Below are 15,514 nucleotides of genomic sequence, written 5' to 3'. Positions count from 1 at the left end.
TGTCCCAGTCCCTGCCTTTGGCTTCTGCGACTTGGGCGTTGCGGCTTGAGCCCTTGCCAGTGAAGAATGAGTCAAAAAAGTCATTGAGTACCTCAGTCTTTTCCATATCCTGAGTAATCAGGTCTGCCATTTGCATCTGGAGACGGCCCACATTTTTCCTAGTCTTCCTTTTATCATTGACATACCTATAGAAGCTTTTCTTGTGGCCATGCCTGGATCTAGTGGAAGTTGTCCCTTCCCGTGGCAGGGGAGTTAGAACTGGATGATCTTTCAGGTGCCTTCCAACCCAAACCATTCTATGATTCCATGATCAGGCTCATTATCACTGTCCATTCTGACTTTTGAAATATTCAAGCTCATTGTCTGTCCGTGCTTCTTGCAGTTAGACCTAGAATGTGTCTGCTCCTGCAACAGCCAAAGTTTATTAATGGCTCAACTAGAAAAAATGGTTTGGAAGAATGTTGTTACTATAAAATACGGTGCCTATTATAGGTGTTTGTAGATGCATATGAGCAGTTGGCAAAGCTATTTAACCATATAATACCTACAAAAATAGTATCTTATTTTTTTAAAACACTTTTTTTCAATGTAGAAATATTTTTCTTTGCTTTTTTTTCCCCTCCTAAACACCCACGTAGCCTCCCTTGCGTTGACTGAGGAGCAGCTGAGGGAACTGGGGTTGTTTAGCCTGGAGAAGAGAAGGCTGAGGGGGTGACCTTATTGCTCTCTATAACTACCTGAAAGGAGGTTGTAGATGGGAGGGAGCTGGGCTCTTCTCCCAAGTGACAGGGGACAGGACAAGAGAAAATGGCCTCAAGCTCCACCAGGGGCGGTTCAGGCTGGACATTAGGAAAAAATTTTTCACAGAAGGGGTCATTGGGCACTGGAACAGGCTGCCCAGAGAGGTGGTTGAGTCACCTTCCCTGGAGGTATTTAAAAGACGGGTGGATGAGATGCTGAGGGTCATGGTTTAGTGTTTGATAGGAATGGTTGGATCTGATGATCCTGTGGGTCTTTTCCAACGTAGAGATTCTGTGATTCTGTGACCATTGCGATCATGCACTTCTGTGGGGAGACTCATAATCTCATTCATCAGCTGAAGGTAACACAGTATCCCTGATCATATTCCCCAAATCAGACACGTACCTCCCAAATGAAATTCCTGCTCTTAGCTAGTGCCACTGTAAAGGGACCAGGAGGTAATTATGGAAGGAAAGGGAGAGCTTTTCCACGTTAGATTAGCTCAAGTCAGTTGTGAAAATACATCCTGCGTCAAATCTGTTGTGTAATCAGAAGGGGAAGAAGTATCCTTATATTCTTGGAAAAGTTTCAATTTTATAAAGGATTCTGTCTATGCTAATGCTATGGTTTTAGTTCACTAAATTAGTCAGTAGCTAGCGCTGGCTTCCCTTGGTCTGTGGAAGAGTTCAGGCTTTAGTGCCCTGTGTGAGTCAGGAGGATACAGTGTCACTGAGCACCAGTCCCTGACCAAGCATAAGCTCGAATTCCACATACTGAACTACAGCCCAGTGCTGCTTGCAGTTCCACTGCAAGATTTCAAAGCAAGTGAATCCCAGTTGTTATTTTTTTGTAATCGCCATTCTCTTTTGAATTAGGTCGTTGTAAGATTTAACTAGATTTTCTCCACAGCTAAGCATCATATTCAAATACTTCAATAAAAGCATCCTGTGTTAGTGTATTTAGTTATATGTCCCTTATTTTAGATTTCATGGCTGAGAAGCCAGTCCAGAGATGAAAATGAAAGGACCTGTTTTCCTCTTCTGTTCTGGTGAAGATAAAAACATGGGAGAGGATGAAATCTACCCATTTTAATAACTTTAAAAAAAATTGGTTTAGGTTTTCAAAGCCTTTAATGATGCAGTGGACAAACAAGTACTAGGAGCTTGATACTTAACCAGACCAAGCACTTAATAATCTACAAAGCAACTGTTAGATATTTCAGGAGCTCACTACCTCTGAAAATCTAGCCTGTGGTGACTCAAAATCATTAATCACTTAAAGTGTAGTTAAATAGACTATAATTACTACCGTCTTCAGTAGGAAATCATTCAATTTTAAATGTCACTTAACTTTTTGTGGTTTATTTCTTGGGTACTAAGCCCAGATACAGTGTTTTCTCTTTTAGTTAATAAAAAGCACCTTGTAAGTTTGGGTTTGTACATTTTTTTCACTAAATTGCAATTTCTATTCAAATGTAGCATGAGAAAACCCATGAAGTAGTGTTACCCCTTAAATGACAAGAAGTTCATTTGCCCTTTTTTCCAACATGAGCAGGGAGCTGTGTTAGATCTCATACCTCTCAGAAAACCAAGATGTTTTTTTAGGTTAGCAGGAAAGGACAGCCTCCAAAGGATATAAAAGACCTAGTTACAAATATTGCACGTATATTTCACTTTCCCTCTATAAGGACACTGATGCTTCTATAGAGAAGCAGTAAGTCACAGGATGCTGGAGCTCTCTTAATCTATTGCCTGTGCCCGGATGGAAGAGGTGCTGTTGCAAAACCTTCATCACAGCAGGGCAGAGACCTTACACAATTGTTCATCAGTTATTAAGTGCTATGTTATGGGGAGTGGGCAGGAAGCAGCAGAGAAAAGCTCTTTCTCTGCAGTCTCTGAGATCTCTCTTGCCATGGTTTACTCCAAAAGGCGAAACAATCCATGCTCACAGATGATGTTTTAATAAAAAAAAGAAACAACAAACCACCACCTTTATTTCCCTATAGTTAAAAAAATATATAGGAAAGATTTTGCAAGTCAGAACAAGCTTATGTAAGAGCAGTGAGTTGTTGTTTGTTTTTTTTTTTTAACTAAAATATGAACAACCTATCTAGCCAGCATCTCGGCACGCCGTTGTGCAAGTAAAAGTATTATGTAGTAAACCCCATATGCTGTGTCTCACCAGCGCTTGCCCAGGAGGGTTATACAGAAAGGGGTTCAAAGTTGCATCAAACAAGACTCTTTGCCTTCAACAACTGAGTAGGATTGAGATGTTTATTTGCATCAGTTCTTCAAAGAACAGAGAAAATAATTTTGAATTGTAACAGGAGAGTTATAAGGCAGAAGCTGTAACCAAAGGGTCATCTGCATGTAATGAGGAGGAATGTGGGGGAGAAACAACCATGAGATACAGAAATTTCACTGTAAAATCATATGACCTTTTTTTTCCTGACACTACCTCACTGCAGTCATTCACATAAAATTGCTGTAAAACAGTCAGTGGTTTGAGTCATGAAGATCTTTGCTGATAGCTATTTATGTTTACTTTGGACATACAGAAATATTTTCAGAAGGATGAAGGGCACGGTGATTGGCAGCCTAGCTATTAAAGGTATCCAGTGGGCTAAGAAGTTTATGTTCATGTGCACACTCTGTTTATAAACTGCAGTCAGGGAAAGAAAAATATTTTTTTTGGTCTACCTCATGGCATGACTTCTGGGGTAATCTTGATTTTTGAAGCATTGCTTCTTTCCACCTTGAAAAAAAAAAAGCTGTAGGTGTTTTTCAGCTGAGTCACTAGATCCCTGGTCTAACTGGAGGTAGCACTTCTCTAGGCTACCTGAACCTGAACTTTTGCATCTTTCTGTTAGCACTTTATAGAATCATAGAATAGTTTGGTTTGGAAGGGACCTTAAAGATCATCTAGTTCCAACCCCCCTGCCACGGGCTGGGACATCCCACTAGATCAAGTTACTCAAGGCCCCATCCAACCTGGCCTTAAACGCCTGTCCTTTTACTTCTGAGTAAAATGAAAAAAAAAGCTTCTTATTCAGCAATTACCCAGGGCTCCAGCTATCCCAAGCACTACAGTCACTGCAGTGGCCTGAGTCCTCCTCTAAAGGGTCTCCAGTTGTCTCTGAGATGGCGTGTCACAGGATGCGTCAGGGAAGTGGAGGAAGTTGATGCATTGCTACATAATATTTGATACTTCTTCATCATTTGAAAGAGTGGTAACAATCACTGTTAGTTATCTAAGGTTAGCTAATCCTGACAGTGCTCAGTTTCCCAGTTTCTGACAGATTAATCTTACACAGGTGTTGCAAGAGGTAGAATTTTTTTTTTACTAGTTCAGGGTGAATGCTGGATGCATAAGGCCCATCTAAGGGAACTGTGGAGGTTTTTATGTTACACGGACACGTGTGTGTCAGGTCAGACCCAAAGCCTGGCTGGTCTGACGACCTCTCTCAGATAGCAGCAGAGCGTGATACCCGATAGGAATGTGTAAGAGGCAGCAAATGCAGTACAGTCTGATCCCATGTCCACCTCATCTTGATCTGCAGTAGATGAAAGTTGGCTGAGACTGTTCCAACATGTTTATTCTTATTTTATGAGAGAAGTAAAATATCAAATTCTCTTATAAGTTTAACATTGGTAGTGCAGCAAAGGAAGATAAGCAGAAAGGTACGTTTCTAAAGAGTACTGAAAACATTGAGATGCATCCAAATAGGTCAGCCAGAAAGGAAGAAGTGTTAATAATTAAAGACAAAACTAGAGAATGGAAAGGACAGTTTAAAAAAAGAACAAGTAAGCAAGTAGCTTATCACAGGAGCATCTTATTTAAAGTCAGAGACAGCTGACTGTGGTAGAATTCTCTTAATTCAGAAAGAAAATATATCTGTAAATGTATTTGAGACTCAGGAAAACATTTGTGTTAAAAATCTCACTGCAAGAAGTGCATTCATTGAGATGAGAACTGGGAGTGGACTAGTGTTTGAGAGCACATTGGAGCTACTGCACTGAAAATTCCTCCTTCAAACTAGATGATTGTTCAAAATATCATACATGTGCAGCATGTCTTGTGGAAAATGAGTATTTTGAACATGTCATTCTACAAGGAACACAAAACCAGGAAACTAAAGTGTGTGATGTAGCTTGTGTTTGGGCCAGGGATGCCTTGGTTTTGGCATCAGGGTGCTGCTCTGGATGGGTACAACCCCCTTCTTGTCTGCTGCTCTCTGCTTCCTGGCACATCTCCAGCACCTCTCAGGAGAGTCAGTTTTTCCTTTTCCAAGGATCCCCAGCTGGCTGCCTGGGGCAGGGGGGCACAGAGGGATTTGCCCCAGCTCCATGGCCCTGGGAGATGAGGGGGAGATCTGTACCTTAACCTCAGAGTGTGCCTGCTAATGGCAAGCACGAGAATGGAAATAGAAGCTGAGAAGTCATACAATATCAGCTATAGTAGCATGCAGTAGTCGTTAGCCACCCTTAGAGATCCTGTAGAAATGAGTACTTGCTTTAAGCAACCTGATCTAACAGAAGGTGTCCCTGCCTATGGCAAGGGGTTGGACTAGGTAATCTTCAAAGGTGCCTTCTACCCAAACCGTTCTATAATGCCATGAATATGTTGTATCTTGGCATGCCCCACCCCTTCCCCTTCCTAGCTTCCACCTCCCTGCCCTCCCTCAAAGCTCATTGTGAGGAAGGTAGAAGAGATACAGCTACATTGCAGATAGGAGTTAAAGAAGCTATGATTATGACCCTAAATTTTTGACTATTTGGGGTTTCAGTTTGAGCACTGTGCCATAAAATTTTATAACTTGAGGAAAAGAGGCACGGCCACAACCCCTGTGTTCCCTCTGTCCTAGGTTCTTTGTGACCTGGTACCAATCTCTTAGGTGTAAGTTACCTAATGCAAATTATACTTCGAGTAGGTGTATGGGGTACAGTTACTAATCTTGTCTCTGAAACAGGCACCCAAAATTAGAGGCGCCAGCAATGGCTGTTTGAGAACTTCTGACAAGGCATGTCATGTTGGGACTTTTGAAGAGTATATTACCTAGTTTTATCAGAAATATGGATCAGGCTTTGTAACAAAATTGCCAAGGAAATACATTTATATTATTCTAATAATGGAAAACAGCTTTTTTTAGGGATGGTGCCTGGAAACTAAGGTTAAGAGAAGGAGGGAAATTATACTCAAGTTGTTCTTCGTGCTTGCTGATGTCTGCATGCTGTGCTTGCAGGACACAGTCTGCATTTTGACTTGCATAGCAATATTTCTCATGTCAGTGTTGCCTAAGTCCGTGACCTAGTGGTAGCAGTGCAGATTTCAAACAGGTTTATAGAATGGTCTATTTTTAGCACATTTATGGTAGGTCTGGGCAAATGAAATTTGTTCCTGGCTGGCTGATTCTTCCAGAGACTGTTTGGCTAGGGAAGAACTCAGAGGTGAGCTGCTGAGTCCTGAGAGAATGCTTCAATTTGACAGATACAAAGCAAAGTCAAGGACAGGATAGTAGTACTTTGAATCTTGAAGGCATAATTCTGACATTAACGAATTATTCCTCTGCAAAATGAGTAGTATGTAGTTGTTATTTACAGATAAGTCACAAACCCCTTACAATCTATTTAATTACTCTTATGAGTTCATTGAAGAAGCTGAGGATGGGAGCTGGGTGATACACGAGTCTATCATTTATCTGGTATAGAATTATGGAAGTTTGGATTGGAAGGAACCTTAAAGATCATCCAGTTCCAACCCCCCTGCCGTGGGCAGGGGCACCTACCACTAGATCAGGCTGCCCAAGGCCCATCCAATCTGGCCTTAAATAGCTCCAGGGATGGGGCAGCCACAGGTTCCCGGGGCAACCTGTTCCAATGCCTCACCACCCTCGTGGTGAACAAATTCTTCCTTATGTCTAGTGTAAATCTGCCCCTCTCCAGTTTATACCCATTGCATCTTGTCCTATCACTACAAGCCTTTGTGAACAGTCCTTCCCCAGCTTTCTTGTAGCCCCTTCAGGTACTGGAATATTAACGTATTTTAATTTTATTCTATTGAATGGGCTTCTGTTAAAAGATTGTATGTAATTTTACCCATATTGCCTGATACCCTTTATCCAGAAATACGGACATGGCCTTAATTTCTATGGTCTTATCTTCCATTCCGAAGAATTACAATGTAAACAAGTATTCCTTATGCATTATATGCTATTCTACTGCTTCTGCTTGTTTGCTTTTCATCACTAGGTGGCAATATCTTAACAGTCAGTTACAAGCACAAGGCAAACCAAAATGGTGCAGCAAAACTAGTGAGACTTAAACTAAGGAACATTTCTGTTGCTTTGTTTAGAGCTTATCACATTGAATTAGGTTTGCTTACTGAAATCTTATTTTGTGCAGTGCTTTTTGTCACTCTCTACTTCTAATTTGGACCCTAGCAAGGTGTTTATCTTGTTAAATCATGGGACATCCTAGACTGAAGTTGATTTAGATAACAACTTTTATATTCATTTTAGTAGAGAACATTAGAATAACATGTGTGCAAGCTGCTTTGTTAATGTTTACCTTGAATTGTTTTGTGTTATGCAAGTTCTAATAAGAAAAGCAAAAACCCCTTATAAACATTTTCAAATAAGGAAAGAAGTGCATAAACTCAGCAAATTCCAAGTTGAAGAAAATAAACTCACTACATATAAATACTGTGGGTTATTTTCTGCTTAAATTTAAAAATACTGCTCCCTTTTATTGCTGGCTTACACATGGACTTGTCACTTCATAAATAATACAAAGACAAGTCATTTTTTTCAATGTTTCTTTTTTCGGCTCCTGAAACCCAAGGGAGCAAAACAGATACCTAAACATGGGTGCCTGGCAAAAGCCTCCAACTGCTTCAGAAGGCTGTGGATGTAATGTACGTGTTGTGTTATATCTGCTGGTCTCTTTCAATAGCTCTGATGCCTAGAGTGTCTATAATCACACTGGGCACCTGTATTTAGGCACCTGAATAGCAGTGGAGTTGTGACCATTATCCATCTGAAAGTTGGTGCAGTCTTTCAAGAGTGGGTCATGAAGAGGTTCCAAGTAGTATTAAAGAAGGGAATGTGCAAGGCAGTATATCCCAGCATATGATAACGTAATAGATCCTTTTTGTTTTGATCTGTTTGGTGTGTTCGGCATGGGAATCAGACCAGTCCGGGAATCATTCTTTGTAGGGTTGCTTTGGTTTACCCCAAGGAATTAGTTCTTACCAAAACCACAGCGACCCTAATAAGCAGCTCTTACTACCTCTTTTGAATAAAACCTATAGACAGCCAAACCTTTATACAAACTATGCCAGTGTAAATCGAAGCTGATTCCATGGAAATCAGAGTTGCAGGTATAATTCAGCATACAGCACTATCTGGCTAAAAGGACATAACGTTTGGTTTTTTGCAACTAGAAACAATCAGGAAAGGGCCTATGTGTACAAAACTTGAATCTGTAGCTTATACTTGCTTTGTTGCTGTTGTCATCCCATAGAGACTTTTACCATCTGTTTGCATTTTGCCTCAGATTCCGAGGAGTTAAGATTTCAAAACTCGACTAGGTCATTTCTTACCAAGCTAAAATGACCCCCAAAAGATTGTGCAAGGACTGTGCTGTATTCATATCTCCATGCGCTTTTTTAAGGATTCCTGCAAGCATTGCTCAGAACGTAGAGGACTAAACTGCCTGTATGACTCTTAGAAACAGTAGTCACTAAAAGTGTAAACAAAATGGGTACCTGTGCTGCCAAATATTAAGGATATAAATAAAGTATCCAGTTTACAAAAGGAGTTACTTTAGGTATTGTGTCAATAGTGAAAAGAAATAGGCTGCTTCGGAAAATTAGTGTGCTCTGAACTGGAACTCTTGGGAACTCTTGAGTAATGCTTAAGGCACTCACCCTCACCTCACCGCGTAGGCATCTAAGCTAAATGCCTCAAGGTAGAGATTGTGAATACCTCCAACAGTATGTATTTTCGTTATTCTTTTTCTTTTACAGAGTGAAAGTTTTGGAAGTCTATTTTAGATGTTTTGCAATGAAAACAGCTGTTCATGCAATGTTCTGCTTATGAGAACATTTTTGACATGCTGACTAGAGTATACTAGACATGAGGAGGAATTTCTTCACAATGTGGGTGGTGAGGCCCTGGTACAGGTTGCCCAGGGAAGCTGTGGCTGCCCCATCCCTGGAGGTGTTCAAGGCCAGGTTGGATGGGGCCTTGGGCAGCCTGATCTAGTGGGAGGTGTCCCTGCCCATGGCAGGGCGGTTGGAACTGGATGATCTCTAAGATCCCTTCCAACTCAAACCACTCTGTGATGAACAGATTCTCCCAAGCAAGGCTGGGACATGGAAACTCACTCACAGGCTTTATTCAGCCAGAGAAGGGTATAAGCCAGATACACAAAGCTCCTGGATATGCACTACCTCCGAGCTGGTTCTGTTATCACGGTAATCAGCAGGTGATTCTTTATGGTAGACCTGTGAAAAGCCTTACCTAATGGATCTATGAATTCTTATAGTGAAAATAATGTTATGTTGTCGTTAATTTATCATAAATTCACATTTAGTAATATCATAAAAAGAAGCCCTCTGCGTTTGTAAATCCGTAAGACTGTAATATACCTCATCAGAAAGCTCAATTACATTGACAGATTTTGTATGCTTATGCCTGTCTTATCTTTTACAAGCTGGACTAGATAATTACATTCTAAATATCATAAAGTCAACAATAAATAAAATGAAAGCTGTATAGCTTTGAATCTTCTTAGTCTTGTCAGTGTCCATAAATAAGGTCAGAGCGCTAGATGAGAATGCTGTTGTTTCTGCGATTTCATTGTGTTATACCCGTTTCAGAGTATTTTATGCTTATTTAATGATAGAAATTATGATTTGGTTATACTTTTAATTGTAAAGAAGCTGTTATAGCAAAAGTTAAGTCGGGAGGCATTTCTCTTCTGTGTGGTGTTTCCTGAAGCAGAACTGATAATGAGAAGAGTGTCAGCCTTGAAGTAAATTTTAACAATAACATTAAATACTGTGCTGCCAGGACCTGTATTAAAATAGTGGGTTAGTTTTTCTTTTTGTAGCTCATTAGATTGCTCTGTGAACTGAAAGCAGTCCCTTATTCCGTACCTCTCCTTAGTGCAATTGTGGGGTCAGAAACAAAATGTAAAAGTTGTATTCTTTATGAACTTTTTCATACAATTTCAAAAATAGACAATGCCATTCTAAGAGTGGTGGCATTTTTCTTTACTGTGCGTTGTCTTAAGACATCCAATAAGTTATTCAATATTTTAGTACAACAGCATATTGTCAGTGGAAGTGCACAACAGGTAAACATTCTTCAGAAAGTATACTAAAAAGTGAAGGCAGAGGGATTTTGCACCATATATTGACGTTGTTGTGCATTGTTGAAAAAGGCTACTATACATGACATGGAATTGCTTTGGCTCCAGATCACTTTAAAAAGTCATTAAAAAACATGCTAGGGGATCTGCCACTCCTAGACTAAAGGCTGAATGTAGCTATAGCCTTTCTAACCTTCCTTCTCAGGGAAGTGCAAGTAGGCGTTGGGTGATCCTTTAACATCCCAGACACAAACTCTGCTTACAGCAGTCAACTCTAGATATGGTAGGCCATTTATTTCTTCTCCAAATGATTGCAAAGCCAGCAGGAGATTGTGCTATTTAGACTTGATAACTAGTGAAGACCAAGAAGGCCAAGTGGCAGGAACATTATTGGATCATGTTTATACAAGCTGATTTGGGATAAGCAAGGATAGGCCTGTGGTTCTGAAAAAAACAAGGTATGAGAAGTAAAAGGAACAGGTTAGTGATGGTGAAGAAATCAGGTACTCATCTATGGAGGATGTCTGAAACTTGAAAGCACCAAATTCAAAAAACCAACAAAACCTTGATCTTTTCCTCTGCCTGGGAGGGAAATGTGAGACTCTCAGAAGCATCCCACTGGGTCCTACCAGTCACTCATCTCACCTGGTGTTCTCCTCTGGACCGCAACAGTAGAAGACTGTTTGGGAAAAAGCCACTTTCTGCAGCCCGTCCTTCTCCCACGTCCCAGCACATGCATTTCTGTATTAGGGATATTGGAGGGGAGCCTGGTCCTTTTGTAACAACATCCTTTATAGGCCTAAGGTTGTGTTTATTATCAGCATTTTGAAGCTGCTAATGCTGTCTACCTCCACAGTCTCCTGTAGAAATAAGTTCTAGAAGCTGACAAGTTCCTGAAGAAAGAAACACTTTCTTTTGTTTGTTTGAAACTGATGTCCCAATCATTTCATTTAATGCTCCACAATAATTAGGGAAAAGAGTTAAGGAAAAGTACTGCAGAGTTCTTTGAAGAGTCCCCATTGTGTTGTTAAGTAAGACAGCTGTGGCTCAGAGATTAAAGGATGTCACTTTAAAGTGAACACTATCAAAAGTTCAGCTGAGTAAGAATATGAGAAGGAATTAAAAGCAAATGGTTAAATGTCCTTGGTAGTTTAAAATTTTGAAGCAAAACCACAGATTTTGAAGGGTCCAGTATCCAGTGAGGATGACAGATGGAATAAAAAAATAAGATATGAACATTAAGTGAATGCCTTGCGCTTTTTTTCCCATAAGAATGAAGCACTGTAGAGAAACAGAGGTAGGAGGAATAATACAAACAAACCAAAAAATCAATTATGAAGTGGATAAAAACCCTCAAAGATCTTCAAATTCACATTTCAAGCCCAGATAACTTCTCATTAATATTAACAGAAGAGCAGGCATATGAATTTGCAGCTTCGGTAATAAAATGTTTGTTGAAGCTATTGGAAGAGAAATTCTGCCCTGTAAATACAAACCACAAAGTTTATGGGGGAAAAATTATCTATGTCAACACAGAGGCTGTTTCACCCCAGTCACACTCAAAGCTTTGAACCAGAATTTGTAGGAGATTAGACTTCAGGGTGTGGATTTAATTTAAAATTGGACAAAATCCTAAACAGATTTAGGAAAGACAACTGTTTGCAAATTAACCTTATATTTTTATTTTCAACAAGAAAATTGTGATAAAATCAACACATCAGCCATCTTCAGAAAAGCATTTGATGTAGCACCACAGGAGACATTGTTACATAAATCCTTGAACAGAGGAATTAATGCAGCATTTGTGAGGATGCATAAGGACTTCCAAACCTACCTGGCATTGTCTCTGCTGAAAAATCCATTCGTGGGATGGTAGAAAGTCATGAGTCTGAAGTCTTAGGACTTCCTGTGTTTAATATTAAATTTAACTTTAATTGTAAAAAGTTGGAGTGTGCTGATTGAAACAGGATGGTGCAATGAGGAGGCATTGTCAGTGGGGGGGACGGGGCTCAGGGGAGGTCTCAGGAAAGAAATTGGAGGCCCAGCATGACAGCAGTGGTATGACATTTATCAGTATAGGGAGGTAGAGCTGATCAGCTCTCTTTGACAACTGGTGAGATCAAACCTGGCACACTCTGAACATTTCTAATAGTACTTGTTCACAAAAGGGTGTAAAATGGTTTTGAGTACGCTGCATTTAGGAGTTGAAAGGTTTATAAAGGTAGTTTCTACAACAACCTTCCATTAGTGAGGACGCAAAACCTTATCTCTAAAGGAGGTATGTTTACAGAAGATGTTTAGCATATTTCAGTGAGAACCACAGGAGTTTGGGCTCAATGACCCTCATATTCCTCAGTTTCCAATCCAAACATCAAATATTCTGCATACTGAAGCTAAAAATAGTCTGCAAATATAATTGCTGATAAAGTTGTTAGAAGACTCAGCTGCAGACAAGCTCTATTTTGGCTCAGATACTGTAATTATGAGATGCTGCAGGAAATTTATTCCACTAATTGAGAAAAGAAGTAGTGTTATTCCCAGGAAATATTATCTGGAAGGATGATACCAAGAATATATGAAACAAAAACTATTTGGAAAACTGATTCTTTTTTTTTTTCATTAACATTCAAATATACATATTGATGTGCTGTGATTACTTGAAATAAAACCTTGGGAATATGGAAACTATAGTTAGCATTTAAGTATTTTGTAGAAAATACTCAACAAGCAGTGAATTGCTTCTGCCTCATTTTCTTATTGAATTCCTTATGTGAATTCAGTTCCTTTTTTAAAAAAAAGCATTATTCAAGATAAAAATGACATCAAACTGAGAATTTTCTGTGGCTCTTTTGAAGATGAATACCAAGCAGTGAGCTCTCTGGTTTATTTGCCATTATGAATTCTGCTTGCTCTCTCTCATCTTTGTTCAGGGGGAAAAAAAAGGCAAGGAAAAAAAATGACAACACGTTTTTCTGTAGCAGTGAAAGGGAAGCAGAAGCAGCCAGTCTGAATGCTGTGTTTTTAATGCTCTGGAAGGGCTTCTCTTGTGCAACTGGGCTAAGGGAGAGCTTTTTTTTTTTTTTTTTCCAACGTCACTGCAATCAGATCTATGGGTGCAGCCCTGCTTTACCGCAGCGTGATGCAGTTGTGTATAGTTCAGCGTGCTCTTCTTGGAAACAGGCAGAAGGCGAGCAGCTGACCAGAGCATGCGGAGGATACTCGTTAAGAGGGTGGGTTTTCTCCTACAGCTAAACAGTACGTGTGAAATTCCTCCAGCTGCAGAAGAGAAGGGTTTCAGAGTTGATACTCGGTTCGCCAGAGGAGGTGTCTATACTCAGGCTGTCGGCTTCAGAGGGGAAAAAAGCTTCAGACAAGCAGACTGCACCTTAATAAAAGCATAATCCAGACACCCTTCGGGAAGATACTCTAAATTTGCTTATGGAACAAGTGCTGTGGTACTGCATATGCCTTACCCGACCAGGAGAAATTTGCCCAGTTGTGGAATGGAATAAATGAAAATATGTACTGACGGGGTGAGGGATTAAAATACTCCACAGACAGAATTAAGTACGAGCTCCGGCAGAAGAGCAGAGGACAAAAATCTCATGGTGTGTTTTTGTTGTTGAGCGCTTTTTTTTTTTTTAATGAGCTTACCTACCATCAACGGAAGAAGTGGATCTGCGGAGACTTCATTTCCTCCTCTGACCCCTCGTTTACATCACTAACTGGTGACAGTCACATCTACATACATAGTACCTGCCACTTCAGCTGCTCAGAATTATAGAAGCCTCTTTGTATGCAGCAGACATGGCTAGCCAGCAGGATTCAGGCTTCTTTGAAATCAGTATCAAATATTTACTGAAATCCTGGAGCAATAGTGAGTAGCAGAAGAGTAATCTTTTCATATTACGCATTGCTTGGTAAATAGCTAGGATAACCTAAAGGATAAAATCTTATATTTCTATATGTTTGTGTTATGTAAACCAAATGATTTTTGCTTTCATCAGCTCTAAAAATCAGAATGTCAAGATTTAAATAGGTTTCATTAACTGCAAAGGCTGTAATGAGATTATAGTAGATTTTGCTTGATTGAATTCTGAAGTTAGGCTGCTTTCTGGCTCTCTAACAGTACATTGCAGGGAGTGCATTCCAAACAGCATTTCCTGCCTAGATGTTTATTTGATTTGTTTGGGCTTCATCTTTTTTCTTCATTTTTGAAAATGCTGTTTAATCACAAGGGTGTGGCATCACTCAAAAGTTGGTTTTAATAATTGTGCACTGAGGACAAAAATACAATGATTATATTTAAAGTCTGAAAGTCATTGTTTTAATGTGATGAAAAGCAAAACATCACTTGCTTATAGCTGCACTTCCCACCCTCTGCTTAATTTCATAATCTTATGCAATATTTCCATCCAGAAAGAATCCATCTGTTTATCTAATCCAGGCTGGATTTTGCAGAATGTAAACAAATAGCATTTTAGTCTTCCTTGTTTTTTTCAGTTGTGGTGTTTCTGTTGCTGTTTAAATCAATCACTCTGAATTTTTAGCAATATTATGTAATAGAGATTTGTGAATAAAATTTAGTGCTTGCCAATATATTCGGGCTAGGTAAGGCCATGGGATAACTCTGGCAGAAATTTCTTTTTAATTTAAAATACATGAACAATATGTTTGTTTTGTATAGAAGCTTGTATTAACAGTGTTAGATCTCCATAATTAACTGTTTTAAAAGATAGAACACAATGTCTCTGGAAAAAATCCAACGGCTACATATGCAGTAAGGTTCTGATCATCCCAATATCTATAATTTGATAACATCTGCATAAAAGACTAGTAGTAAAATTCTGTGGTATAAAAAATACAAGGCAGGTAGCTGAATACCTCCAAAGAAGTTAAAGTAACACTATATTAGATGTGCAACATGAAAGGCTTGTCTTGATTAAATTATATCCATAGAAACTGTATTTTTCCAGGTCATTTGTAGCCTCAGTAACACTGACTGCTTGTTTGAATCTGTTTTTCTACCACAAGTGTGAAGTCACCAGGGAATAATACTATTACCTAAATAGCATTGCTTATCTGCCCTCCTTCTCAAATATTGAGTGCATATTCATTCAAATCACCGAACCCACAAGGCCTGGAAGAGAATTTTATAATTTAGTTACTTTTTTGACTAATATTAATCAAATCCTGAGCACATATGTGTGTATTTTGACCACACATATCAAGCTAGTCACAGTCTGTGACAGGAGGTAAACAAGTCACTTCATGGTGCAGAAATCAAATCAGTTCTGGCATCATTTTTGTAATACACTACTGTACCTTTAAGACAAAGTAAAACTAGTACTTAAGAATATAAAAATAACTATATTATGGAATTGAATATAACATTTTAA

The 15,514-nt window shown here is 39.3% G+C and overlaps 1 protein-coding gene across 7 annotated transcripts in view; it reads left to right on the top strand.

Annotated features, from left to right (window-relative positions):
* Positions 1–15,514, top strand: part of FRY (FRY microtubule binding protein) — a 212,841-nt gene that overhangs the window by 25,302 nt on the left and 172,025 nt on the right. For 2 of the 7 annotated variants that reach the window (XM_069882623.1, XM_069882607.1), the window contains exon 1: positions 13,291–13,992. The exons of the other annotated variants lie outside the window; for them this stretch is intronic. In XM_069882623.1, the coding sequence (XP_069738724.1) occupies positions 13,923–13,992 (70 nt within the window). In that variant the 5' untranslated portion in view covers positions 13,291–13,922. Of the gene's footprint in view, positions 1–13,290; positions 13,993–15,514 lie in introns of those variants that run through there. 7 annotated transcript variants of the gene reach the window in all.

Source organism: Phaenicophaeus curvirostris, chromosome 1, assembly GCF_032191515.1.
Source record: "Phaenicophaeus curvirostris isolate KB17595 chromosome 1, BPBGC_Pcur_1.0, whole genome shotgun sequence".
NCBI classification, from domain to species: Eukaryota; Metazoa; Chordata; class Aves; order Cuculiformes; family Cuculidae; genus Phaenicophaeus; species Phaenicophaeus curvirostris.
The sequence above is the reverse complement of the archived record's forward strand: the minus strand, read 5'-3'. Positions and strand labels throughout refer to the sequence as shown.